At 38.7% G+C, this 26,707-nt stretch overlaps 2 protein-coding genes across 6 annotated transcripts in view; both read right to left on the bottom strand.

The window, feature by feature from the left end:
• Positions 1-20,943, bottom strand: part of LOC127662180 (kinectin-like) — a 51,459-nt gene extending 30,516 nt beyond the window's left edge. Inside the window, exons 1-6 of one of the 5 annotated variants that reach the window (XM_052153262.1) lie at positions 20,572-20,943; positions 7,473-8,080; positions 2,989-3,165; positions 2,641-2,793; positions 2,272-2,402; positions 2,037-2,150 (exon numbers count right to left, since the gene is read on the bottom strand). In XM_052153262.1, the coding sequence (XP_052009222.1) occupies positions 2,037-2,150; positions 2,272-2,402; positions 2,641-2,793; positions 2,989-3,165; positions 7,473-8,079 (1,182 nt within the window). In that variant the 5' untranslated portion in view covers position 8,080; positions 20,572-20,943. Of the gene's footprint in view, positions 1-2,036; positions 2,151-2,271; positions 2,403-2,640; positions 2,794-2,988; positions 3,169-7,472; positions 8,081-20,571 lie in introns of all 5 variants that reach the window. The other 4 variants (XM_052153261.1, XM_052153263.1, XM_052153264.1 and 1 more) reach the window with 4 other exon arrangements.
• Positions 20,944-21,873: 930 nt separating this feature from the next.
• msh4 (mutS homolog 4) overlaps positions 21,874-26,707 on the bottom strand; it is a 29,576-nt gene continuing 24,742 nt past the window's right edge. The window contains exons 19-24 of the mRNA XM_052153268.1: positions 26,466-26,584; positions 26,007-26,135; positions 23,743-23,917; positions 23,553-23,641; positions 23,232-23,442; positions 21,874-22,472 (exon numbers count right to left, since the gene is read on the bottom strand). Coding sequence (XP_052009228.1) covers positions 23,260-23,442; positions 23,553-23,641; positions 23,743-23,917; positions 26,007-26,135; positions 26,466-26,584 — 695 coding nt within the window. The 3' untranslated portion in view covers positions 21,874-22,472; positions 23,232-23,259. The remainder of the gene's footprint in view (positions 22,473-23,231; positions 23,443-23,552; positions 23,642-23,742; positions 23,918-26,006; positions 26,136-26,465; positions 26,585-26,707) is intronic.

The raw sequence follows: 26,707 nt of genomic DNA, 5'->3' as shown, positions 1-26,707 counted from the left end.
ACCCTAATATTGTGTTAATAAACATTTATTTGAATAGACCCATTATTATTATTTGTTTTTAAATTCTTCTAACTTACAGCTTTTATAGTACTATTAATAATATTATAAATTAAAGCTGCACTAACTAACTTGGTGTTCTCTAGTGACATCTGTGGTTGACATTTGAAATTGCATGCATTTTGCAGAAGAACACTTTACATCAGTTGTGTTTCGACACTGCTCTACTGGCAGATTCATCTGATATGAGGTTACATGGACATCGCCTGTGTGTGATCATGGCATGAAGATATTCAGAGCAGGAGTCATAACGTGCTATTTTGATGTTGATCTTATGTTAAATGATTAAACGTTTAAAAATGAAATATTACTTGCTATGGTGAATATAAACAACACTCATTTACATATATTGAATTTGACATGTATAGAGCTATTCTGACACCAACCTCAAAGCGCTTTTACATTGAGAACAGGGGACTTTACTCAACCACCACCAGTTACCAGTATATTTTAATAGGATTATTCAAGTGTTTTATCTACTATTAATTTTTGTATTGTACTACACTTATCAATATAACCCATGATATGGCTGATATGTGTTCAATTGAAGACTTTATTACTTTTATTATTTCCAGTATGTTGGGATCGAGTTGAACGCATTCACACCGGCAAAATGAACCACTTTAAAATGGGGTAAATATCCAATTCAAATGCATCCCATTTTATACATAAGATTCATCGATGTATCCACAGCATTTATGGAACAACTTACATCTGAAGCGACGTGCTAGTCAGAATATGCATGAATTGCATTGAGTAACTTGCATTGTGAATATGCTGTTTTCATAAGAAAGACGCTACACACAATGTAATATAATTTCACTGAAAATGAATAAGTCTCTAAAGCATGGAGAATTCAGAATACAGGCTAACTTCTAAGTAGATACTTTGGTCTATACATTATTTCAGGAGCTCAAGTTTTTCACAACAAGGACAGTGTACATTAATGCTGTATATGTTTGATACATGTTTACATCCGAAAATGTTTATAAGTGTTTTTCTAAATCTTTGAATATTTAATAAAAGTTTGAGCTGTTACAGTTTGACACTTTTTTTTTTTGTTCATTTTTCACATCAAGTAAAATATATTATTTTCATTGACTAAAATTATATGTAATTTTTTTCCGAGTAACTGACTAAAATGAATGAATATGATGTAATATTGACTATTTTTTTATTTGATTTTTGTCTACGACTACAATGAAAATCTGTTAACTAACACAAATACAGTTGATAAAGCAAGTGAAACTGTAATAAGACTGTAAACTAAAAACATAAAACGAGCGATAATGATGGGGATAATATATAATTTATTAAAAATGAACATTCAGAAGATGTACATTTAGTATACATGCACAGTAAATTCACAGCACATCATCACATTTCATGCATGACAACCCTACCAGACAAAATACTTTATCAAAGCATTATAGCAAGTAAACAATTTTGCCAAATGGATAACAGATAAACATCCATCCAGACTGCAACGATACTGTCCTGAACTGTGTGATTGTGACTGACCGAATAGCATCCTCACCCTGAACACGAGACAGCCGGTACTTCTTTCCTGTGTTTACGGACATGTTGTAACGACGCAAAGAGGAAACACTTTCGCACCAAATCTGACCCCACAGCTCAAAATCCAAATCATTTTTATAGGCTTAATGTAGTGAATAACGTAAGGACATTGTTTTGAACACTGATTGTTTATGTTCTTGATCACTAATGACAATTTGTTCATTTTTAACCAAAACATCTTGTATAGTGCACTTTAAATAATATCTGTATATTGGTCAAATGCGTTCAAGATTTAATTAAATCATAAAACGTTTTATATCATATCAGCTATTAAAAACAAAAATTGTATTTAGAGTCCTTTTTTTCTCATTTAGGTTACAACTGTACTGAGGATCATACAGACATCCGAAATGGAGGCCTGGTATACACATTAGGAAGCATAAAAGACATAATTCTCTAACCTGGCTTAGCTGTTTAACTTTGCCCTTGGCAATGGATGCCTCCTCTTGTAGCGTGCCCAGTAGACGATCTTTCTCTGCTAGCTGCTGAGCAGAGGGCTCAAACTTAGCTGCAGACTGTGAAAACAAAATCAGAAAAAACAGACACTTGACAACTCAAACTTTCACTATAGAACAGATGCATACTAACTGCAGAAAACATGAAAGAGAAAAATGTAAGTGAGCATCATCTTCTAACCTTATACCAGGTGTCCAGTGTGTTGGGACTCTTGTCTCGGAGCACTGAGACCAGACTGACCACATCAGAGTCTGACAGCACCAGACCACTCAAACTGGCCAACAGCTCCTTTAGCTTTACCTCGGAGTTCTCTGCATAAATAAAAACCATATATCGTGATTATTTCAGTTCATAAACCATTGCAATCATTCCAAACTCCATTTATTACTGCCCTCAGATCAATCAATGACCTGCAATGTAATAATGTCACTGCACAGTCTAGTTTAGAAAAATATGAGATGACCTAGAACAGGGAGACAGATGTTTAAAAGTAGGCGATTTATGAAATGTAAAAAGAAACAGTAAGCTGTGTGTGTCACTGTTGATCACCTTTGCTGGTTTCACTCTTCTGTTTCTTGCTGTGTTTGGTGGGAGGAGCAGGAGCAGGAGATGGGGCCTCATTGTTTTGGTTGTTCTGGTAGTTGGTTGGAGCGGCATCAGTCTGAGTGACAGGGGTTGAGGACTGGACATGCACCTCATCCACTGAAACAAACGTGACCATAAAATGTACCAATTAAAAGAGTTAGATTAACAGTCCCTGGACACTTTATGCTTGTTGTTTGGGAAAGACCAGAACATTCTTCTTTTTTCCTTTTGAGCTCCGCAGAGGAAAGTCGTACGATATTCAGACATGAATACATTGCTTTTTTGGGTGAACTAGTCTTTTAAGAAGCTTACCTGTGACAGCAGGTTCCACCTTCTGCTTTTTCTTCCTCCGCCCGCTGCCGCTAGAGATGGTTGGTTGTGCTGCGATGGTAACAGGAGCGGCTCCATCCTGTGCTTTTAACTCAATAATCACAGGCTCCTCCTTCACCACAGGAGGAGATGGATCAGGCTGGATCTCAGGTGGACGCTCTTCTGTGTTACATGAGAGCCAAAAATAAATAAATACATTTATAATCTTTAGAGAGGAAAATAAGAAAAAAAAAATGGATCCAACAAGATCAGATAAATGACTTTTCGACTTGTGGATTGTGATAGTTGGCTCTATCAGAGATAATTACTTTTTTAGCAATAAAATCTGGTCCCGTATTCACAAAAAATCGTAAGGCTAAAAGTAGGTTCTAAAGCGGAAATTTAGGAGCAACTCATAAAAATTAGGGGCGTGTCACTTCTAATTTTAGGACTCTTAATATTTTCATTTAAGTGTAATCATGAAGCATTTTAAGGCTAAAAGTAGATCCTAAACCCACGACAGCTTAGAAATCCTCCTGAAATAAACCAATCACTCCAGAGATACATTGACAACTCAGCGTTCTCTGGCCACAAGCAAAGCGAAACTGCAGTGTGGATGAATTTCTGTCATCCGTCAGCACTCATCTATCAAACTACAGTATCTATATGCCCTCTCCCACCCCCACATCATCCGACAATTCATAGTGTATTTTTTCTTGTGGATGTGTGCTCACTTCAGAGAAAAAAAAAAAAAAGGCAGATTTCGGTCTATCCATCCATATAATTTTGTTTATGGCTTTGAATAAATAAAAAAAAAGGTTTTAAAGATGGCGAGGGAGCCTTTAATAACTCCACACTTATATATTTTATATTACGTGCGTCACACATCCTCCGCCATCGGTCCAACTTGTATTACGTGCGTCACACATACTCCGCCATCGGTTCAACTTGTATTACGTGCGTCACACATACTCCGCCATCGGTTCAACTTGTATTACGTGCGTCACACATACTCCGCCATCGGTTCAACTTGTATTACGTGCGTCACACATACTCCGCCATCGGTTCAACTTGTATTATATTTGTTACATATATTCTGCTATCTGTCCATCTTATATATAACAAATATAATATATTTCGCTATCTTTCTAGTGAGCAGAATAGCACCTCAGGATGTATGACATGTCAAAGCTTGAGGCAGATGGGCTTCAACAGCAGAAGACCATGTTGGGTACCACTTCTGTCAGCCAAGAACAGAAAATGGAGGCTGCAATAGGCCTACCATTTGTGTACCTCAGCAGAAATCCAGATTTGTCAGACTAGGCTGTTTTTCCATTTTTGGTGAACTAATCATTACGGTCCAGTTTTGGTGAGCCTGTGCCCACTGCAGCCTCAGTTTCTTGTTCTTTGCTGAGAGTGGTGGTACCCGGAGGGGTCTTCTGCTGCTGTAGCTCATTCGCCTCAGTGTTTGATTTGCATAGCACTGTTGTAACGCGTGTTTATTTGGGTTACTGTCACTTTCCTGTAAGCTTGGAGCAGTCTGGCTATTCTCCTCTGACCTTTGTCATAAACAATCTGTTTTTGCCAACAGAACTGCCACCCGCTGGATGTTAAACGCTTTTTGCACTATTCTGAGTAAATTCAAGAGATTGTTTTGTGTGAAAATCCCAGGAGATCAGCAGTTATAGAAATACTCAAATCAGCCCATCCGGCACCAACATTGCCAAAAACGAAATCACTGAGATTACATTTTTCCCCATTCTGATGGTTGATGTGAACATTAACTGAAGCTAATGACCCATATCTGCATGATTTTATGCATTGCACCGCTGCCAAACAATTGGCTGATTAGATAAATCGCATGAATATGTAGATGTACATGTGTAAGTGGCCAGTGCAACTGTAGTTGCATTGCAAACTGTAGTTTTTAGCGCTAAACGCAAGTTGTCACGTGACTGTCACAGAGTCACTGTGAACAAGCTTTTAACGCTCAAGAATGTGAAACAGACATCAAAATTTACATTACTAAATGACTTATATTTCTGATTAGGTTTCAGTGAGAAACGTATTGTTTGTCTTTAGAAGACTTGGAATATGACACATTGGCTGCAAGGACTACTTTTATGATAATTTTGGGTCCTTTTTCAAACTTTAAAACTTGTTATTGTATTAACAAGACAGACAGCGATGTTTGTTTTATTTTTTTATTTCATGCTGTGCATAAAAAAAAAAAAGACAGTCATACGGGTTTGGAGCAACAATGGTGTAAATTACGACAGGATTTTCATTTTTGGTGAACTAATCATTTAATACTTGTAGTGATGCTTGTCTTTGCAAGAAGCACTAATTAGATGCGATTAGGCAGAATGCTTCACCATGGACACTAATGTGAGCGACTATGTGCAGTGTGACAGCAAAAGATCCTCAGGGATGCTGTTGTCCCAGTGTCTAATTATCTGCAGTAACCACTGATACCCAAGCAGTCTCACACACACACAAACCAAACTAACATTTAGAATCATTTAGAGATTAATCACTAAACGCACTAAATCTACTGTGCTTATGTGGCATTGCACTGTAAATATAAGGGCAAATTTATAAAGGGCTTTAAAGACTTGGACAAATTATACGCAACGTTTTCCTTCTGTATAATATATGTTCTGTTTGAATTATGTTGGATTTTAGGAAATAAAGTGGATAAATATAATAGGCACATATAAATAAAAAGGCCCATCCCCTTTTCTCCCCAGTTTGGAAAGCCCAATTCCCATTGCTTACTAGGTCCTGGTGGTGGCGTGGTTACTCACCTCAATTTGGGTGGCGGAGGACAAGTCTCAGTTGCCTCTGCTTTTGAGAAAGTCAATCAGCGCAACTCATCACGTGGCTCGCTGTGCATGACACAGCGGAGAATCACAGTACATGGAGGCTCATGCTACTCTCCGCGATCCTCTACGCACAAATTACCACGTGCCTCATTGAGAGCGAGAACCACTAATCACGACCACGAGGAGGTTGCCTGATGTGACTCTACCCTCCCTAGCAACCGGGCCAATTTGGTTGATTAAGAGATCTGGCTGGAGTCACTCAGCATCAATATTCGCTGAGCTACCCAGGCCCCAGGCTCATCCACAATTTAAAAGGGGGAAGAGAAAACTTCCTGCAACTTTTGCTGTTGACATCAACAACAAAAATAATGGAAGTTTATACATACCCTCATCCTTGAAAACAATGCACAAAAGTATTCAAGATAACAAATGCAACCCAGGCATTTACTGTGTTGGGTCATTGGCGTAGCGATTCAGTAGGGTCAAAGATATTGCGCTTCAGAAGACTTCCTCAATACACTTCCTATGAAATCAAAGAACGAATGGATGTGACGTCATTTAGAATAAGATCTGGCCAAAACAAAAGGTGTTTTTGAGTTTGTTTCGGTGGTTCGGAACAGCTCGCTGAAGCCAACTTCTAAGAAAAATGATCACCGGCTGCTTAACACCTTACTGCCATAGGTCCACATCATTGGAAGGTGTGACCTGAAGCTCCAAGTCCCTTCAGGCCAATGGATAGAGTTATTAGCGAGCTGGTGCAAATGTGCCTACATTTCCAAGACCAAGTCATGTGATTTTTTTTCTTTCTTTAGTCTACTAAAGGAATCAAATCTTCTCAAATACTCTCAAGTGCCCATTCACTCATGTGCAATCTGCAGCAAAAGCCATTCACACATCTGTCTAAAGTAAGATCATTGTTTTATCTTTTATACACATCTTTGCAATGGTATCAGTGTCATCATAAATTACAGTAACTGAGTGGAACCGGTGCATATTATGACCATGTGTAGTATGTTAGTGCATTAGCGTAATTAATTCATAATTTAAACAAGACAAATTAAACATTTTCTACTGCATATATATTACTTTAAATCATCATCGAGTGGTTTTTTTTACAGCTTTTACTGACCTCATGTGAATTCCACTCATAGAATGAGGCATAAAGTCACTGATAAAAGGTTTTACATGTAGCGTCCTCGTATTTAAATGTACTTCTAAATGCCTCCCACATCGGTATGGCGGGTGTCTGAATATTCGGAAACAGTAAACCATTGCTCGGCTGTTTATAACTTATTTTTACCCCTGAATGAAGTACTACTTCAATGCTAGTATAAGAAGGCCTTTAAAATAGTGCATGCTTCATGTGGACTATTTCTATATTTTATGTTTTTTTTTTGTCCTTTTTGGAGATTGACAGCCCCTGATCACCACAAATTTTCATTGAATGGAATAAAGCAGCATGAACACTCTTCAAAACCTCTCCCTTTGTGTTCTATGGAAGAAAAAAAAAAGGACTGCCTTGTACAAACATGAGATTAAGTAGGGATGAATTATGAAATAATTTCATTTTTGGGGTGAACTATCCCTTTAAAAGGTGTGTTCATGGCCAAATACACACCTACTGTTTGACACACATTCCTATTTGTATGTAAATGTACTCACCGGACTCAATCTTTTGCTTCTTGGCCTTCTTTTTGCTGGTAGTCTCAGTGGGGGCAGGGGGTGTGGCTTGAGGCAGCGGTGGGCTGGACTGCTTAGTAAGGGGGAGGGTTTGCTCTTTACGGACAGCAGGTTTGGAGCCATTGACTTCCGGTTCAACAGGAGTAGGTGGAGTGATTCTGGCAGGAGGGGTAACAGTTGGTCCAGTTTTTGGCTTCTTCTCTTTCTTTTTTCTCTCTCTTACTCCAGACGGAGGCTCCGTCTGGACCGGAACAGCAACAGGTGGAGTCACCGGTACCGCCTCAGAATCTTCATCATTTGAGACCGGGCTAGTGGCATCAGATGTATCGAAATCCTTTAGATCTTCCTCTGACTCTCCGCCTCCGCCGCCACCTCCACCAGTCTCCTTCTTCTTGTTCTTCTTTTTCTCATTCTTTTTACGTGCATCGGGCTTAGCTGGCGGCAGTTTAAGATCTCGTTTCTGGCGGGCCAAAACCTTGTCATAGGAAGTCTCTTTCATAAAGAGCCAGAAAAAAAGGAACATGAGAGCAATGACCAGTGACGGTGCCAGGATGAGGAGGTACTGTGAGTCAGCAAAGTCCAGCGCCATTCTGAAGGAAGAGATGCAAGAACAAATTAGTGATGTGCAAAACTTGATTAGTCAGTGGGTTGTCTGAGCAGCTACTTGACTAATTGGTAAAAAGAAAGTCCTGTATAATTAGGCTGGTTTCGGTTTCAACGGACGATTCACGATTCATAGGGGCATTTATGCTACCTTCACATGCTAAATACAAGTTTCCTACCTGGAAGTTGCACATTATCGTGGTAATTACAACTGGGTAAACGTTCAACATAGCGAATGAGAGTACAGTTGTGAACCTACAGATGGCTGATTCACTGTGTGATTCACTGAGAAAGAGACTTTGATTTAAACTGCTAACGTGAGCACCTGAGTTCAAACTCGTTTCGTAAGACCTGGTTCAAAATAGTAATTTGTCCACGAATTGTGCAGTCTGCTCATCTCAACAGAAAGGGTGAAAAGCGGTGTAAAGCCTGGTTTATATTTGACGTGTCCAGAAAGCGTCATCATCGCAATGCTCCTTTTCACACATTGCAATTATTTGCACTTTTTGTGCAATGCGCACACAGTGCTTCAATACTATGACAATAAATAATTGTTTAATAAAAATTATTTATTTAGTTGCATTTGCGACCATTTTAGTTTCAACTTTTTTGAGAGGGTTTTACTGTGGCAACTGACTAACAGCTACAGCACATCATTATAGCTGGGTTTCCATCCAGCTATTTTTATGCGCATTTTGAAATTGTGCATAAATCCTGAATGAAAACTTTACATACGAATAAACTCGTAACTCGTAAAAACTTGGCCGAGGTGGAGTTTGACATTAGTCAAAATGTGCATTAAGTTGATGGAAACAGTTTATTTGCAAAACAGTAATGTGTTTGACCACATGTACACGTGCTAAGTGTGTGATGCGAGTTTGAGGTGAAGGGCCCTACAAAAGGTCCGACCTTGGTGCACAATTCTGCGGACACAGCCCTTGAAATTTAGATTTAGCTGGTCATTAAAGTGTATATTCACAATCTACCAGAACAGTTTTGAGAGCGGGTGCTCCCAGGTATGCAGAGGCATTGCACCTATTTCAGCACTCATTATATCAGATAATACACTTATTGCATATTTAGAGATCATGCTCAATGTTTCTGGTTTCTGGTATGCAATAAATTTAATGGCATCTATGCTTACATCTTTTATTTGTTTCCCTGTCTCAACCTCGGGACTCCTATACTGAGGTCACCAGAACCGGCTGGATCCAGCACCATTCCTGCTTCATGTTGGACTCCACTGCTACATGTCGCTGAATGATGATGACTAAATGCAGCCGGTGCCAGCCAAACATCACTTCAATCTATTATGACGGACTTCAGAGGATGAAATGATGCCAACTCCAACCTGCATCACCTCGGTCTATGTATGGACTACGATCTTGAAATGAAATGCTTAGACAAACTATTGCCAACAAAAGCCTTCATCAGCCAGTTAACAAGGACAATTGCATCTATGTGAACTTCTGCAATTAATCAAGATGGACTTCAAAGACTTTGGTCATTCATTTTACAGTTCAAACACAATCGATGTTTAATCACTGACCCTTAACACTTAGTTTAATAATTTTAAACCATGATTTTACCTATACATAATTAATATTTACATTACATTCATAATGTTAGCCAGAGGGGAACTGGCCCCGACAGTGAGTCTGGTTTCTCCCAAGGTTATTTTTCTCCATTAAAACTCTTATGGAGTTTTGTGTTCCTTGCCACAGTCGCCTACAGCTTGCTCACTGGGGTTATTAATACAATTATCATTTAATTATTTTTAAACACTATTAAAAATCATATTTTATCTAAATTACACAATGATGATTAATCGACTTTATAGACATTACAGTTTTATCGTCTGTTAATGCTGATATTCTGTAAAGCTGCTTTGAAACGATGTGTGTTGTGAAAGGCGCTATACAAATAAAATTGACTTGACTTGACTTATTCTGTGGTATCTCCTGGCAGCATTTAACAAAACAATGTACAATTACTCTAATCCTGCAAATAATAACAAATCTAATCCTCTCCCCAGAGAAAGGAGGTCATTCTGCTGGTCCATCATGACAAGGTGGCACCCTCAAGATAACACGCATGATGTAGTGGATGGAAACACGCAAAGATTCGTATTTTCTTTAGTCACATTTTTTTCATGCGCTTAAAGCAGAACATTAGGATGGAAATCTAGCTAGCACACTTATTAAAGCAACACCGCTAAAAATATAAAAACAATGATATACATATTAAAACATTATCTAGACAACTAGCCAATCATTGTGACCCATCATTGTAATTGTGACCCATTTCCCAGTTTGGAGGAAAGGTTTCCATAGTGACTGATAGGTTTTATCATTTTTCTAAATGCAGCTCCCTTGTTATTGCTTGCCAATTTGGTCATAAACATTAATGTTATCAGTAACATTTTGATGCATACTGTAATTTTTTAACACAAAGAAAAATAGAATGCATTTGACCAAAGATTTCCTACACTCTCTGACAATTTAGCAAATTATAGTGACATACTTGACTTTAGAAGTGGCAAGGATAATACTGATAGCACATGAAGGCAGCATTAATCCAATATAAAGTACAAACAAGTCCTTAAATCAAACTTTTCACGCTGCTCAGTAACTCTCAATACACATTACACCTTCTTTCATGGAGATAGAGCAGGTACCGAATCACCAGGTGCCGATTGAAGGCAAGGTGCATAATTAATTGTGTCAGGCACAAAATCAACAACACACCTTCACTAGAAAAAGAAATACAGTATAGTTTATGCAAATGGCATAACATAATATGGCCAACCAATAACAGTTCTACCAAAATAATCTTTGCCTACTCCCCTAAACATCTCATCTAAATCACATCTTATCACCTCCTCCATGCCTTCTGTCTTGTCCCCTCCTCCTCCAATCTCTCACAATGGTATGATCCAATTAGTATGTGTGCTGAATGCAACAATCTGGGTTTACTTATTAACACAACTAAATACCTGTGAGCGGGTGACATACACTCTCACACGTCCATCTTTCAGAGAGTATGGGTAGCTGATGTATAATGTGTTAATGGATGTGTTGTCAGTCCCTAACATTCTGCCTACCATCTCTGCATTCCAGGGAAGTCAAATGGGTTTGGAACGACATAAGGGTGAATAATGATGTCAGTCACTATCAGTGTTGGGTAACTTTACTTTTAAAAGTAACACATTAGAATATTGTTTTATTCCTTAAAAGTACATTTTTATTTTTTGGTTCGTTTTTTCTCACAGCCACTTTCTCTTCTGCTATGCATGCCATACAAATAAGCCATGCATCGCATACAAGAGACATTACAGGTCATGTCAGCTACTGTACAACATTCATGTCAAAACAACATAGTAAACGTACAGATATTTAGAAAGTAGGTCTTCACATCATATTTATAATAAAGAATCAATAACATGAATGTGCATGATTTGTTTTACCATCAACATGGCAGCGAATATGAATATTGAAGGATAGCCACTGTCTTACCTAAAGCAGCAAAGTGCAACACTCGAACCTGCATCGTATGCTGTGCCCATCGACAACGTCAGAGTCAACTTAAGATGTTTTCAAGGTCAGGATAAAACTTTGTGGGAAATGCCAACCTAACATGTTCAAGGAATGTGTCTGAATATTTTTCACTTAAATAGGGCACAGGGTATGTCTCAGGGCACACTTTTGAGTTGATTTATGGTGCGTACAGATGCTTCAACTTCAAAGGGGCATGTTAATACTTGAATGGAATAATTGTTAATGCTCCCAAAATGTCATCAAATTGTTTGTTTCATGAATCAAACTACTCGTATATTATAAAATAAAAAGGTAGAATCTTTTTAGAAACTACATTTTCTCTGTGTACACAATCGATGTAGAACTTTGCTCGGAGCGACTGATCCAGAAACATTTCTCATCCCATTCTCCTAGTTACAGGGAGCTAGAACACGGAGCAGTTGTGCTACATTTGTCAGTGAATTGAGTGGAAGACTAGTCTTAATAATCCCTCTGCCTAAACATATTTACTGATGTTTTTAATGCAGTGTTTATTAACACATGAATCAATCACGTTTCAATCAACCGAAAGTTGACCTCATATTATGCTAAAACACGCAATTTTCCTGGCTTGTATAGCTAATGTGCATGCGTGTTAGCGAGTTGATTGATAGGTGATTCTGTATCTAAAAGGTGATTGGCACTTATCTGCTAGGTGGGACTTCCTTTCTACCTCTGTTGGGTGCTAGAGCTACTTTGTTGGGCATTCCAATTTCTCCCATTCATTTAAATAGAAGTGACTCATCTCTGCTAAATATTCTGACCTCACACTCTATAGAACTACAATGCCCATCATGCACTATGTCTCCACCCCAAGTTTGCACAATTTTACTCCTGATTTATCACAATACAGGGACAGTAGATGGTGTGACAAATAAAAATTTAGAGGTACAAATTTTTCATTTATTCTATTAATATGATGTAATAAAAGCTGTATGTATAATAATTACAAATTAATGAACAAAATGATTTTAAGAATAGTTTAAGATGCATGTCAACTCTCACATTTAAAGATTAAACAGGTGCTGGTTGACAACATACCGGTCATCACAGAGCTGAAGAAAAATACAGGCACAAAACTGCTGCCATTAAAAAAGTATACTGCATTTATTTGTTGAACAGATGACACCGTACAGCTATGCCAAACCAGAGCCGACATACCCTTTACTAACTCAAATGACATCCTAAATTCAGCACAGCGGGGTTTTGCAAGGAACAAAAATATCCAGCCAGCATAGTCACTCCTCTGCACCAGTACACTGACGCTGTGTGGAACTGCAGACTCACTCCTCCTCAATGCTAATCTGCCTAAAGCTCAGCATTTAAAGACCTCAGTGCAGCCCTTTAAAAAATACATTTTCAGGCTCAATGTAAATCTTGCATTTGGATGAGATTAGCCAATAGAAAAAAAAGGGGCCTACAAAGTGGACTCAGATCTCATTTTGGTCCAGTTAAGTATGGGCCTCAGACTCCATTTAATTCACGCAGTATTATATATATTTTTTTGGTAAACTGCACATAAACCATTATTACATCTAGGGTAGGGCTGGGATAAACTATTATTTTTTAAACGATTAATCTAGCGATTATTTTTTTTCTTCGAAGCATCGATTAATCTAACGATTAATTTTTTTCAGTCCGATACGATTTCGATTCGATTAATCAACTTGTGACAACACCGGTAATACCGGTTTCATCGGGGGTGGGGGTGTATAAAATGTTAAAAAAAAAAACGTTTAACGTCGGTGGATTTGAATTTGAATAATGGATTGTAGGCTACTGTACTGACATCTTTCCGTGGTTAAAACGACAGTCCTTCTGATGTAGGCTACATTCATGTTTAGCCTATTTGATGCTATAAATTAACCAAGGAAAAGATGATCGGTTCACGAGCAGCTTTCACTGAGGCAATCTGTCACGACACATTAAAGAGCCACAAAATAGTAGGCCTATTTATGGTTTAATTTTCTTTGAATGGCCAAATTTGAAAGTTGAGACTTTATTAAATGTTACCTGCTTGGTCCTGTCTGTCAGCGCGTTGTCAGTGTCCTCTATGTATTTTTCACGACATTCATAGCTATAAGCACATTATTAATAGCTATAAGCGAAAACTTTAGGTGTCGACAACGTATTATAGCCTAATCCAACATCGAGTGCAAAGTGGGGAGTTGAAAAAAAACTTACGGTGCTCTGTCATCTGCTGCTGCTCCCGGGTGCTGGTGCATTGCCGTGGTGCTAGAATGGAAGGCCATCTCCATTTTCCAAAGATGACGGAATTGTTTCCTTTTAAATTAAAGAATTCCCATACTTTAGAGGAACGAGTGCGTGCCGCCTTGCACTTCTGATAGTCTGAGGAGCCACTCGTGTTGCTACTACTCTCCGGCGCCGCCATCTTTGTTTTGGGTCTGACGAATCGACGCACATATTTTGCGTCAACGTTTTTTTTGCGTCTACGTCATCGATGACGTTGACGCGTTGTCCCAGCCCTAATCTAGGGGTCAATTTTCAGACATTTCATAATAGTCGTGAAAATTAAAGATCGATTAATCTTAACGGTAATATCGCAAAGCATCTCTGATCTGTGACTGTGGCTTCTTTTGTGATTTGAATAAGACATGATTATGCAGAACGCAAGCACTCTAGCGGTGGCTGACTGTATAGACAGCCTTAACATCTGCTGTCATGATTACTGTGCATTTGTCCTGAAATTAATTCATTGAAGATCGATAAGCCGAGTTGGGGTACTCGAGTTCGTACTCAAAGAGTCACAAGTCCAATTTTAATGGACTTGGACTTGTCACGGACTCGGATGCATTTATTGTCGGACTCGGTCCAGCCGAGTCCATGGCATTTGATTTGTGATGCAATGAACAAAATAAGTAAAACAAATTTAAAATCAGAAATAGACGGACACTGTCTGCAAGCAGTAGTACCCCTGATGGCGTAGACGTAGCCAGAGTTTGTTTCACCGTGTTGAGCAAACACTCCTGTAGAGCGGCACACTCAGTCAACCAATACGCTTCAATGTTACTACAGAGACTGCTGTATAACATCGATTACTGAGGTGGCTGGCATGACGAACACAAAGATGGGTATGTAGCCAATGTACTAGAAACTACAAGGCAGTTTTGCACAGCACGCGACATGACAACTGGTAAAATCGCACGCGGCATTTGTGCAGCCAATATGATCATGCATCATGGTTGTGGTTAAGAAATTCATTATGTCAAGTCACCCACATCATGTGTCTCACGGTTTACTAAAACAATATATAAAAATTAAAATTCAGAACAACATTATTAATATTGGGCTATCAAGTCTTTTAACGTGTAATGTATCCACACATGTATGCTTCTGTAGTCTCTTGTGGTCCACGTAGTGTTGTCATCTTAAACTGTTCCTTGATGAATCAACGAACTTTTTAAATAATCCGGACGTTTTTTTTTTTATTGCTAAAAGCAGATTGCAAAACTCTTTTTGCAAAAAAATTTAAAAGCATCGGTGAGCTGCTTAAAATGTTATTTTATAGCTTTTTCCACAATAAAAGGCACAATGAAATACAAAGTTATTTTGGTCAGTGAAATGTTTTGTTTATGATTTAATAATAGATTGGGTGACCAGACGTCCTGGTTTATTACACAGGACAGTTCTGGTTCTTGGTGGGGTAACCGTTTTTTTTCCTTCTTAAATTCTCCTTCTCGTGGTTGTCTCTGGTATCATTTGGAGAGAAGAAAATAAATTGTTGCATCTAGGTTTTTAGCGATATACAGGTTTCATTGTATGCAAATTGACGGTTTTCATACCATGTACATTTGGCTTATCTTACTGGATAGCCAACTTAGAACTGCTGAGGCAGATTTAATGATAATCTCACAATCAGCTAAAGGCTTCTCTTCTGCACTTTCGCACAAGTGTAACAGAACCAGCTCGCAATTATGCTCTGCTCTTCTCTCTGGCACGCATGTGCAAAAACCGGCTTCCTTCGATATTGCTCAGACCTCAAAACTGATGTGACCAATTTCAATTCTAGTGAGACTTTTCTAGTTTAAAGTGTTACGGAGGAAGTCAAGTCACACCTCTCAAACAGCAGGCGGCCCTGACATGCTGACAAGTTTGAAAATGTGTTACGTTTTTACTATGGTGGGTCGCCACTTGATTTCCGAATTTTAACGAAAAGTAATACATTTTCGATTATCATTAAAATCGCTAATTACGTCATAGAGGCCAGTTATTTCCTTTTAAAGCTGCAAATAACTGGCAAAGTTTAAACTGTTTTAGCACAGTGGTTGATTGACAGGTGAGGGGTGGCGCTTCGCTGTTGTCCAGGACGCATTCAGGATGGATAGCGTTTTAGACCTCAAATGCGATGTGGTCACACTACTAAAGCCCCGTTCACACTGTCAGCGATTTTGTCGCTAGACGTTGCTAGTCGCTTTACTCTGTTTTTTTTATTTGTTTTTCCTCTAATAATAAACATTCTGCAGGGAAACGGCAGCTGTGCCCAATGCATCATATCATAAACAAGACGAAAAATCTATAAATGTATGAATTACACTTACTCGTATTGCTGACAGTTTCTGGTACATTATCCAATCAGTGTTCTGGAGGGGAAAGTGTTATAAACTGCAGCAATGTTCAATCATCAATGAATCAAACTCAGTCAGAATGCCATCAATTTCTGAGAGTGTTTTCCATGCATCATTGGTTTATTAATAAACTATTATATCCATGTATGTGGTTACAGACCAATGACACAGAACCGTGAATTTGACGACTCAGTCGTTACTGCACTCGGCTCCATTTTCTCAAAGGCGACAGTTAACGAGAGCTCCACCGTTTTCTCTCATTGGTTGTAGCTGCAAGATTTCACTATACATTTGCATACAGTTAAACTTCTCCGTCTCACTGGAGTGTGTTCAGTTCAAGAAATCCCCAGAGTTGGAAATCTGGATAAGCCTATCAAGTTAAGAATAACATTATCTAATTGTCCTTGGAGTCCTTAAAGGGGCCAATATATCCACCATACTGAATTGCTTTTGTCACCTCTCATAAAATTACTGAACCAATGAGTCCCTGTTTGTAAAGCTGGCTCTATAGCTGATTTTTCCATTGATTTTCTGGTAATATCTTCATTAACAATCACTGGCCAGACAGAGGAGACAGAGCACCCTTTAGCACCTCTCAGCGAGAGGTGTTTATCACTCGAATGTCTGGACTCTCAGCTGAGTTGAAACACTGAAAACACCCATCCTGCTTGCTTGAAATTATCACTGGCTGTGGGTGGAGCAGGAGCACGCACCAATGCAGTGACTAATGAGTGCAGTTCATGTATAAAATGTTTTGCCGGAGGACAGAAGCTATTTTTTTCTGCAGAGCAAGCATGGCACCTGGAAAGCGCTCATGAACCATGCATTTGGAGGAGACGTTTATTGCTCTCTGGAGTCAGCATGTATGTTTGTTTGACATATGTCATTTCATGGCAGACAGTGGTCTGAGATTACATGGTAAGGAACCAGTGATGGACTAGCAATCTGGCACACCGGGACTTTTCCCGGAGGGCCGGTCAAGCATTAGGCCGGTCAATTGGCCCACTCTTATTTAATAAGCGTTGCCATTTACTGTGCATGGAAAACACCAAATACTCCAAAAGTATGACGAAACAGGAAGTAATCGCATAAGCGACAAGTTGGATTCAGTTTGCATTTTTCTCAAATTTTTCTCAGGTTGCATCTTTACTTTTTTTAAGTTTTGAGTTGGGGGGGTGTTATATATATATATATATATATATATATGCATTCCTCTTCAGTATTACTGCCTGTACAGCTTAAAATAAAGTCGCTTTTGTCACCCCTCCATGGAGGATACATTCACAAGTGCCCATACGCCCAACAACACTTACCACTTTGTCCACTGGGGGCAGTGTTTCGAATTTCAGTAAGCATAGACTGATTTTAGCTTAAGGAAATCAACCTACTGTTTCCGAATTTCACTGTGAGATCTGTCTGGTGTATGCACTCACAAATAAAGTTTACTTTGGCAGTTGAGCATTACGACTGTATGCATACATCAAAACCATACTTTAGGCTTTAGACGAATGCAGCAAAGGAATTTTGAGAACTGCTCAAAACATGCAAGACGGGACAAGCTGCTGTTAAAATGTGAGCAAGTTCTGCTCATTGCCCTTACTTGCATATTAATTCTCAAGTAAAAGAAAAAAAAACTTTGGCTGTATGCGTTTTAGATTCACACAACCTTATTTACAGAGAACACAGAGGAGATGGGTGTGGTGTTCATTTGCTCTGAACTATGCAAGCTTTACTTTGTTCTGCTGAGAGGAAAATTAACACAAAAATGAGAATCACTCAGAAGTAGTGAGCCTTTGAGGAGTTTAGCTAGATCTGTTAAAGGCAACTGCTTTATCAATGAAATATCAGTTGGTGCCAGAAACAGTGCACCTGTGATAAGAGAATTTGTGATACTACCCTTGTAACTGCTCCTAACACGTAACTTTTTAGTCCATGAACTAGGAAATGAATTGTAATAAATTGCTATGTTTAAAGGACAGTTTTAAACAATGAAAGTATCCCTCAGACCCATGGAGGACAAGGATCCTTTGTTTATTGAAGTTACTAGGTAAATATTACATGGTAGTTCAAGGTCCAGCTTAGTCTCTATTTCCAAGGACACAGGAGGCACAGGAAGTGAAAGCTCAGCTACTCAACTTTTAACTACATAATCTTCTCTGTTTATTTATACATGCAATGCTCAGAACAATAGGTGGGACAAAGAGAGGAAAATATGGCCAAATACTGGTAGTGAGAAAGTAAAGCCCAACAACCACATAAACTTAAAGGGATAGACCACCTAAAATTGCACCATTATTAACTCGCCCTTTTGAAAAAGTCAAAAGGCAGCAATACACCCCTTGCAAAATCGAAATCGAAGGGGTGTGACATCATTTTCAATAAAATCTGGCCAAACAGTTCGAAAGATCTGGCCAGTGCAAACTTTACGAAAACTTTATGCCAGCTTTTAAACCCTTTCTCTGTGGTCATTGGTCCACACAATAGGTGGGGTGTGACCCAGTGCTCCACCTACTTGGTTGGCAACATTTTTTTCCCAGTTAATTCGTTCACACAAGATCAATAAACATTAGCACATTGGAATGTAGAGTTGCCACCCTTTTATACACCCATCATTGCTGTAGGGTTGCTGTCTTTCTTTAAAAAAACAAGAATAAAAAAAAAAACCTTTGTGATCTTCATCATAAAACACAACAACAGAGTGTAACCGGTGCATATTATGACCATGAATAGCATGTTAGCAATAGCGATTTGAATACAGAATGTAAACATGACAAATTACACATCTATTGAATACACATTCAATAAAATCTTAATGGAGTGGTTAAAACAGCTTCTTTTACTAAACTCATGTAGATTTGATTCATAGAATGAGGCATGCAGTCACTGATAATGCATTTTCATGTCAGACTGGTTTTCGAATGTAGTCTGTTTTCAGCACAGTGTGCATCTCATATTTAAATACTCCTCGAAATGCCAAATATCCTCAAAAAGTATCTGAGAAAAAGGTTTCTCAGCTGTTTCAACATCCTTTTTAACACGGAGTGAAGAACTTTGCTGTGAAAGGGGGCCTGGAACTATTTAGCTTTGAAATGACAAAAAATAATAATAATAATTCAAAAACAAAAAAAATATAATTAAAAATTGCTCATTTGAATTGCATGCTAGATTGCAAGTCTTCTAAACCCATACAATAGCTTGTTTGACAAACTCACAGAAATGTTAGGTTTTCACAGAAAAACTTGCCCTCCGCTGTAGCTCTTAAATCATATATGGTGCCATTAGACATATCATGTCTGGATTGACATTAAAAACAAAAAAGCTATCATATGGCTTAGAAAAAAAAGATGCTTTTTAGGCATTTTAAAGCTCGACAGTTCCTGTCATAACTTTCAATATGTGGACAAGAGCAGTCAGGGCATCCTTCAAAAATTCATCTTTTGTCATACCTGCAAACACTCCCGATTTGACCAGGTTCAGAATTTTTATTTTGGAGTGTACTGTTTCTTTAAAAAGGAGGGCTGGGACGCAAGTGTCCTGCAATAAGACATTCCAGTTCCTTTGCATGACAAATCAGTGCGCAGGCGCAAATTTAAAGCCACACAACTCCACAGTCAGGTAATCCCCTCTGTTTAGCTACGAGGCTCTAGTGTCAGACACAAGCGTGGAAAACTATGGATATTTAGCTTGTAAGGTCAGATCTGACCACTAACCAGATCTAATACCTTGATAAGATAGCACTGGGTTAGGACGAGGAGCTTCGACTATGCCTTTAGTGAAACGATTCAATGCCAGTCAGGATTTAAAGTAGGTCGAGACGTGTTATAATGAACTGACTGACACTGCAGTAGCCATTTGACTGACCAACTAACCAGCTGCAGAAGGACAACATGTACTGAGACAGTCCAGATAAGCTGGAGAGTGAACATAGCTGAAAATACCACAGCAAAGAAAGGAGGTCGCACTCCAGCAGTCTCGATCCCAGATCTATCGCAATCATTAGTACCACTAGCTAAGCTTAGCTTTAAAGAGAGAAGTGTGGAATGATCTGACATCAGCAGGCTTCAAACCCCAATGAAGATCGCAAGTCTGTGTCTTCCAAGTCGAACTACAGCCAGTATTCCAGGCTTCCCGTAAATATATCATCATATCCAAAGCCTTGCCCATTGAGTGTCCCTGAGTGTTCTCCGGTATGGCATGGAGGATCAGCGGAGCAGGCAGTGCGTTAGGCCCAGTGTGATCTCACCCACTCACGCTTCACTTCACTGACACATTGAGGATTTAAAGAGAGATATGCACTAAAGCATGCACTTAACATACCTGCGGTGATTTCCTCGCTAGTATTACTGTCGGGATGAGAAGGCGTTGCTCTAGGGGAGCGCTGTGGACTGCGGGTCCGGCCTGGTTGCAGGCGGCACGTTGACTTCTTTCGCTTTGGCAGCGTCGGGTCAATGCGGGGCTGAAGACGGAACTCTGCCTGAGAGACTGAGGATAACTGGCCGCGGAGATCTCGCGGAGGCAGAGCTCCAAACTCTCGCGATAAGAGAAAGTCTTACGTTCGCTAAATAGAGTGCCGAAGTTATGACGTCACTTTGTAGGCCAAAACGCGGAAGTGAGTTAGCATTTTAGCACTTCCGGTTCCCTCGCCCTAAAGTCTATGGGTTTTTTGAATGGGTTTTTGCTAAATCGCCTGAAATAAGGTCTGTGGTTAACAAAGCCTCTAAATATTTTCACGTTTTGATCTATGAAATAAAACACACCAGTTATAACCTGCTTGTGGTTTTTTAAACTTTATTGTGTCTTAAAAACGGTGATTGCTAACAAGTTGCTAAAAGGGACTACATCCTTTGGCGGGGACTTTAGACGTCATCATGACAAATAGGAAATCTCTCACTAGCCCGCGTTTCAGCCTCACGTTCTTAGAAGTTTACCTCTTCATCTCTCCCTAGTTTTACTTACCGAGACTCGATAAACCTTGTCCCTCATGCTGGCCCTTACAATACCGGCAAGTAAACCAGCATCTAATCTGCACTGTTCTACATGTCCAGATTTATAGTGGTTCTCTCCTCGATCTATGGTTTTTCTATCGTCTAAGAAAAAGGAAAGATTGGAAATTGATACGGCCATAGCTAACGTTAGTGCTTATGAGATGGTAAAATCGCGTTTTTTTTCTGGCGAATTAGCAAATGGTATGCAAACACACAATCAAACATAATACTGTGAAAGATAATCTTTAAAGTTTATTTGGGGCACAATGATCAGGCATAATAATCTTAATACAAAGAAAATAATATTAAGGTTTATATAAACTAACAAAATAATAAACGAATAAATAAAACATTAACAAAAGATTTAAAAAAAATCTCAGAGAGACACGCATAAACAAAATTAGTTTCTAACATTTTTGGAAAAAACGAATGGGCAATATTTCTCATGAAAAAGTGGATAAGTGTTCATACACAGCGCAGATCATAATGAGCGAGCGTGTTTTTTAAATAAAGTTTGAGGAAGCTTGATGATGACGTTGATCCGCGACCATGGTGTGCTGTAGTCCGTTTATAGCCTACCATTAGCATTTTATATCTGACGGCTTTATTTAGGCTTCAAAATGTATAAATTTTGGATTAACTTGTAAATATTATCTTGATAGACAAAGCGTGTAAGGGTCACAACTCTTTGTTGAACACAGATCTTATTTTTTGCGATTTTCCAAAAGTCTATGGGGAAAATGCATAGCTTTTCCATCGAGGGAACCCATGCGCCGCCAACTTCAGAATTGTCCTACAAAGTGACGTCATAACTTCGGCACTCTATTGGTTTGACCAAGGAGAAATTTAAAGCACAAAATGTTTGACTTGCATCATAATGAAAGCCATTAGTTAGAAAGATACAGGTGAATGTCCTGCTGTGATTTGACCATCACAGGTAGTTATTTTGTTCTCCAGTTCATGACAATAAATCACAAAAATGCTGATATTGTTTTTTAATAGCCTTTTTTAAACATCAATCATTAATTTAAACACAGTGAAAACGAGTATTTTATGAACAGTGTAGAACTAATATTTTAAACAACAATTAATAACAATGAACAATTAATAACAATATGAACAAAATGAAAAGGTATTTTATGAATAAAACAAAAATATATATTTATATGTGATCAGCATAAGGTATTTCCTCACTGGCTCTGGTCAAGAAGAGTCTTTAGTCTTTTGCCCTGTCTAAAGAGATGTGAAACAGGTTCAATGAATATATAAACCTTGATGACGAGGTTCATATTAGATTATCGTCACTGAATGGCTGGATGTCTGAGTGGTGTCCGGAGAATAGCATAGGATTTATAGACAGTTGGAAGAGTTTTTGGGGTAGGCCTGACCTTCTAAAGAGAGACGGACTCAATCCCTCCAGGGAAGGTGCCGCTCTCCTCTCTAGTAATCTGGCTTAATAGTGATAGTAAAAAAAAGTCTTAGTAGAGAAAGTATTTGACTAACTGGGGCCCAGGTCAGGAAGCAGACAGACTGGCTAGACCGAACGTCTGCCCTGAGACATCACACAGGTCACATAAACTACAACACATTGAGACTGTATCACCTAGATATCTAATAGAGACTGTGTCTGTTCTCTGAACTACCAGACACAAAACCCTCATTAAGTCATTTAAAAAAAATATGACTGATGTCAAACTCAAAAATAACAAAAAAAGATGAAGATAAACATCATATAAAAGGTAGGACTACTAAACATTAGATCGCTTTCATCCAAAACACTAATTTTAAATGAAATCATTACAGATCATAGTTTGTATTCACTCTGTTTGACTGAAACCTGGTTTAAACCGGATGAATATAACCGGTTAAATTAGTCTACTCCCCCAGATTATTGTTATAAACATGAGCCTCGCCTGAAAGGTCAAGGAGGAGTGTATGTTGTTGGTGTTACTTAGAGGTCAGGATATAAGTTTAATTATTTTATTCTTTTACCTCATTGTCCCTTTCCTCAACCCAGGCATCACTCCTCTATGGACTCTGAAATGCTCTGTATTTCAGCCTCATAGTGTCTTTTCAAGCTTTTCAGGTACTGACGTAAACTCTCAGAGTCTAATCGTGAGTTACGGGCTGTCTGTAACAATCTGGTGGCTAGACGATACACTGCCCTCTCTTTGCAAGTGGCAGGGTCACTTTGATGATCAGCCTGTTGGCAGGACAATGGAGATGGAAGGTTAAGTTACTTAGTAGGTATGAAGAGAGTGAAGGCTGTCCTTATATATTGTAAGGATTCATGAATGTCAAAGAAAAGCATACCCATAGCCTTTGGTTGATTTTGGCAGCAAAAGCTTTGGCCTCCTGAATAATGCCGGTTGGTAGTGCAGTCATCTCCGCTGCTCTTATACCTAAAGAAATGGCAGACAATGTCTTTGAATTACTTCCAAATATTAATTTTGTTTTAACACCATATAATAATTTATATCTGGAAAAACTTTATTGGAACCACCATAGTTGCGCTCCTCTGAGTGGCCTTGGCTCAGCAGATATGTATACTCTACTCTCTCTGCTCTGCCATCTCCTCTGCAGACATGCTGAACCTGCATGTGTTGGTTCTCCACATTGGGATAAAGAGTTTCCAGCTGGCATAGCTCAAGAAAGTGTGTAGCAAACAGTGTAAAGGCCTACAAAAATGAAAATGTACAGCACAAAATTTTGTTAACTGCTTATGGAAATACTGTGAGAAAAGGGATGTTAGAACACATTGATTATATACATTGTTTATATCTATTAGATAATATCCAACTAAAGGGTGTGTGTGTGTGTGTGTGTAGAAACCGGCCCTGGATTTGAAATTAAAACTGGCCCAAAAAAAGTCCCGGTTCTCCCTATGGCCGGTCCGCCCCTGTCCTCAAGGTAGCCAATGGAGTTCCCAGTTATTCTGGGCACTTGTTTATTGCTATTCTTTCATATCAATAACAAGAAAGGTTTTGTAAAGAAATCCATAGGCACAAATTATTTTTGTCTCCAAAACTAATTTCAGACATTTAAGGATAAGATCAAAAGGTCTTGAGAAACATAAATTCAAATCAAGTTTGTCCAAACCTTTGACTGTTACTGTAAATGTTTTATAAACTCTTTCTCTAGAATGTATCTTGCTCTTTATACAGTATACAGGTGAAACTCGAAAAATTAGAATATCGTGCAAAAGTTCATTAATTTCAGTAATTCAACTTAAAAGGTGAAACTAATATATTATATAGACTCATTACAAGCAAAGTAAGATATTTCAAGCCTTTATTTGATATAATTTTGATGATTATGGCTTACAGCTTATGAAAACCCCAAATTCAGAATCTCAGAAAATTAGAATATTACATGAAATCAATAAAAAAAGGATTTTAAATACAGAAATGTCGGCCCTCTGAAAAGTATAATCATGCATATGTACTCAGTACTTGGTTTGGGCCCCTTTGCATTAATTACTGCCTCAATGCGGTGTGGCATGGATGCTATCAGCCTGTGGCACTGCTGAGGTGTTATGGAAGACCAAGATGCTTCAATAGCGGCCTTCAGCTCTTCTGCATTGTTTGGTCTCATGTCTCTCATCTTTCTCTTGGTAATGCCCCATAGATTCTCTGTGGGGTTCAGGTCAGGCGAGTTTGCTGGCCAATCAAGCACAGTAATACCATGGTCATTGAACCAGGTTTTGGTACTTTTGGCAGTGTGGGCAGGTGCCAAGTCCTGCTGGAAAATGAAGTCAGCATCTCCATAAAGCTTGTCTGCTGAAGGAAGCATGAAGTGCTCTAAAATGTCGCGGTAGACGGCTGCGTTGACTCTGGACTTAATAAAGCACAGTGGACCAACACCAGCCGATGGCATGGCTCCCCAAACCAACACAGACTGTGGAAACTTCACACTGGACTTCAAGCATCTTGGATTGTGTGCCTCTCCATTCTTCCTCCAGACTCTGGGACCTTGGTTTCCAAATGAGATGCAAAATTTGCTCTCATCAGAAAAGAGGACTTTGGACCACTGAGCAACAGACCAGTTCTTTTTTCTTTAGCCCAGGTAAGACGTTTGACATTTGAAGCCCATGTCCAGGACCCGTCTGTGTGTGGTGGCTCTTGATGCAGTAACTCCAGCCTCAGTCCACTCCTTGTGAAGCTCCCCACACATTTGAATGGCCTTTTCCTGACAATCCTCTCCAGGCTACGGTCATCCCTGCTGCTTGTGCACCTTTTTCTTCCACACTTTTCCCTTCCACTTAACTTTCTATTAATGTGCTTTGATACAGCACTTTGAGAACATCCAACTTCTTTTGCAATTACCTTTTGAGGCTTTCCCTCCTTGTGGAGGGTGTCAATGATGGTTTTCTGCACAACTGTCAGGTCAGCAGTCTTCCCCATGATTGTGAATTCAACTGAACCAGACTGAGAGACCATTTAAAGGCTCAGGAACCCTTTGCAGGTGTTTAGCTGATTAGAGTGTGACACTTTGAGCCTACAATACTGAACCTTTTCACAATATTCTAATTTTCTGAGATTCTGAATTTGGGAATTTATATTTGGGTTTTCATAATCTGTAAGCCATAATCATCAAAATTATATCAAATAAAGGCTTGAAATATCTTACTTTGCTTGTAATGAGTCTATATAATATAATAGTTTCACCTTTTAAGTTGAATTACTGAAATTAATGAACTTTTGCACTATATTCTAATTTTTCGAGTTTCACCTGTATTAATCTGGTAGAGTATGATTAAAAAAATACCTTTAGATTTATGAGGAATTCACAGATACTGTGGCAGATACCAACGCCCTCCTCTGGACTAGTGCCTCGACCCAGCTCATCGATAATAATAAGTGACTTGGCACTTGCATTGTGGATGATATAAGACACCTAGAAGTGATTTTAAGAATTTAAACAAAACCTCAATACTTAAAACATACTTTAATCTTCCAGAGATGAATTTATCTTTGTCTACATAACTTTTTATTACTTACAATATACATGTATACTGTCCATATTAGTTGACAGATAATACATACGAGACCAAATAGTGTAATAGCCAATCTTAAATATAAAAATATTACATTGCACACAAATACATATAGTAATCTATATTGTAAGTCTTGATATTAATGCTATGGGTTTTTTTAATATTTAAAATTAATAAAATGTTTTTGATATGTTGTATCTGACACAGTGTTTCTTGCACAGTGTTTTAACCTCTTTCATCTCAACCATAAACGTGGAGGAGTTGGTCTCAAAGTCATCATCTACTCCAATTCTGGTGAAAATCTGATCCGCAATTCGAAAAGAGGCATACTCAGCAGGCACAAAGGAACCTGAGACAAAGAAACAAAACAAAAACAAAGCATGATCCTACAAATTAATCCATGTAGTCAACTTAGACATTTACCTTGAACCTATCACAATCCTGATAATCATTCATTGAATTAACATAGAAG

The sequence above is a fragment of the Xyrauchen texanus genome, chromosome 22 (genome assembly GCF_025860055.1).
Source record: "Xyrauchen texanus isolate HMW12.3.18 chromosome 22, RBS_HiC_50CHRs, whole genome shotgun sequence".
Lineage (NCBI taxonomy): Eukaryota > Metazoa > Chordata > Actinopteri > Cypriniformes > Catostomidae > Xyrauchen > Xyrauchen texanus.
The sequence above is the reverse complement of the archived record's forward strand: the minus strand, read 5'-3'. Positions and strand labels throughout refer to the sequence as shown.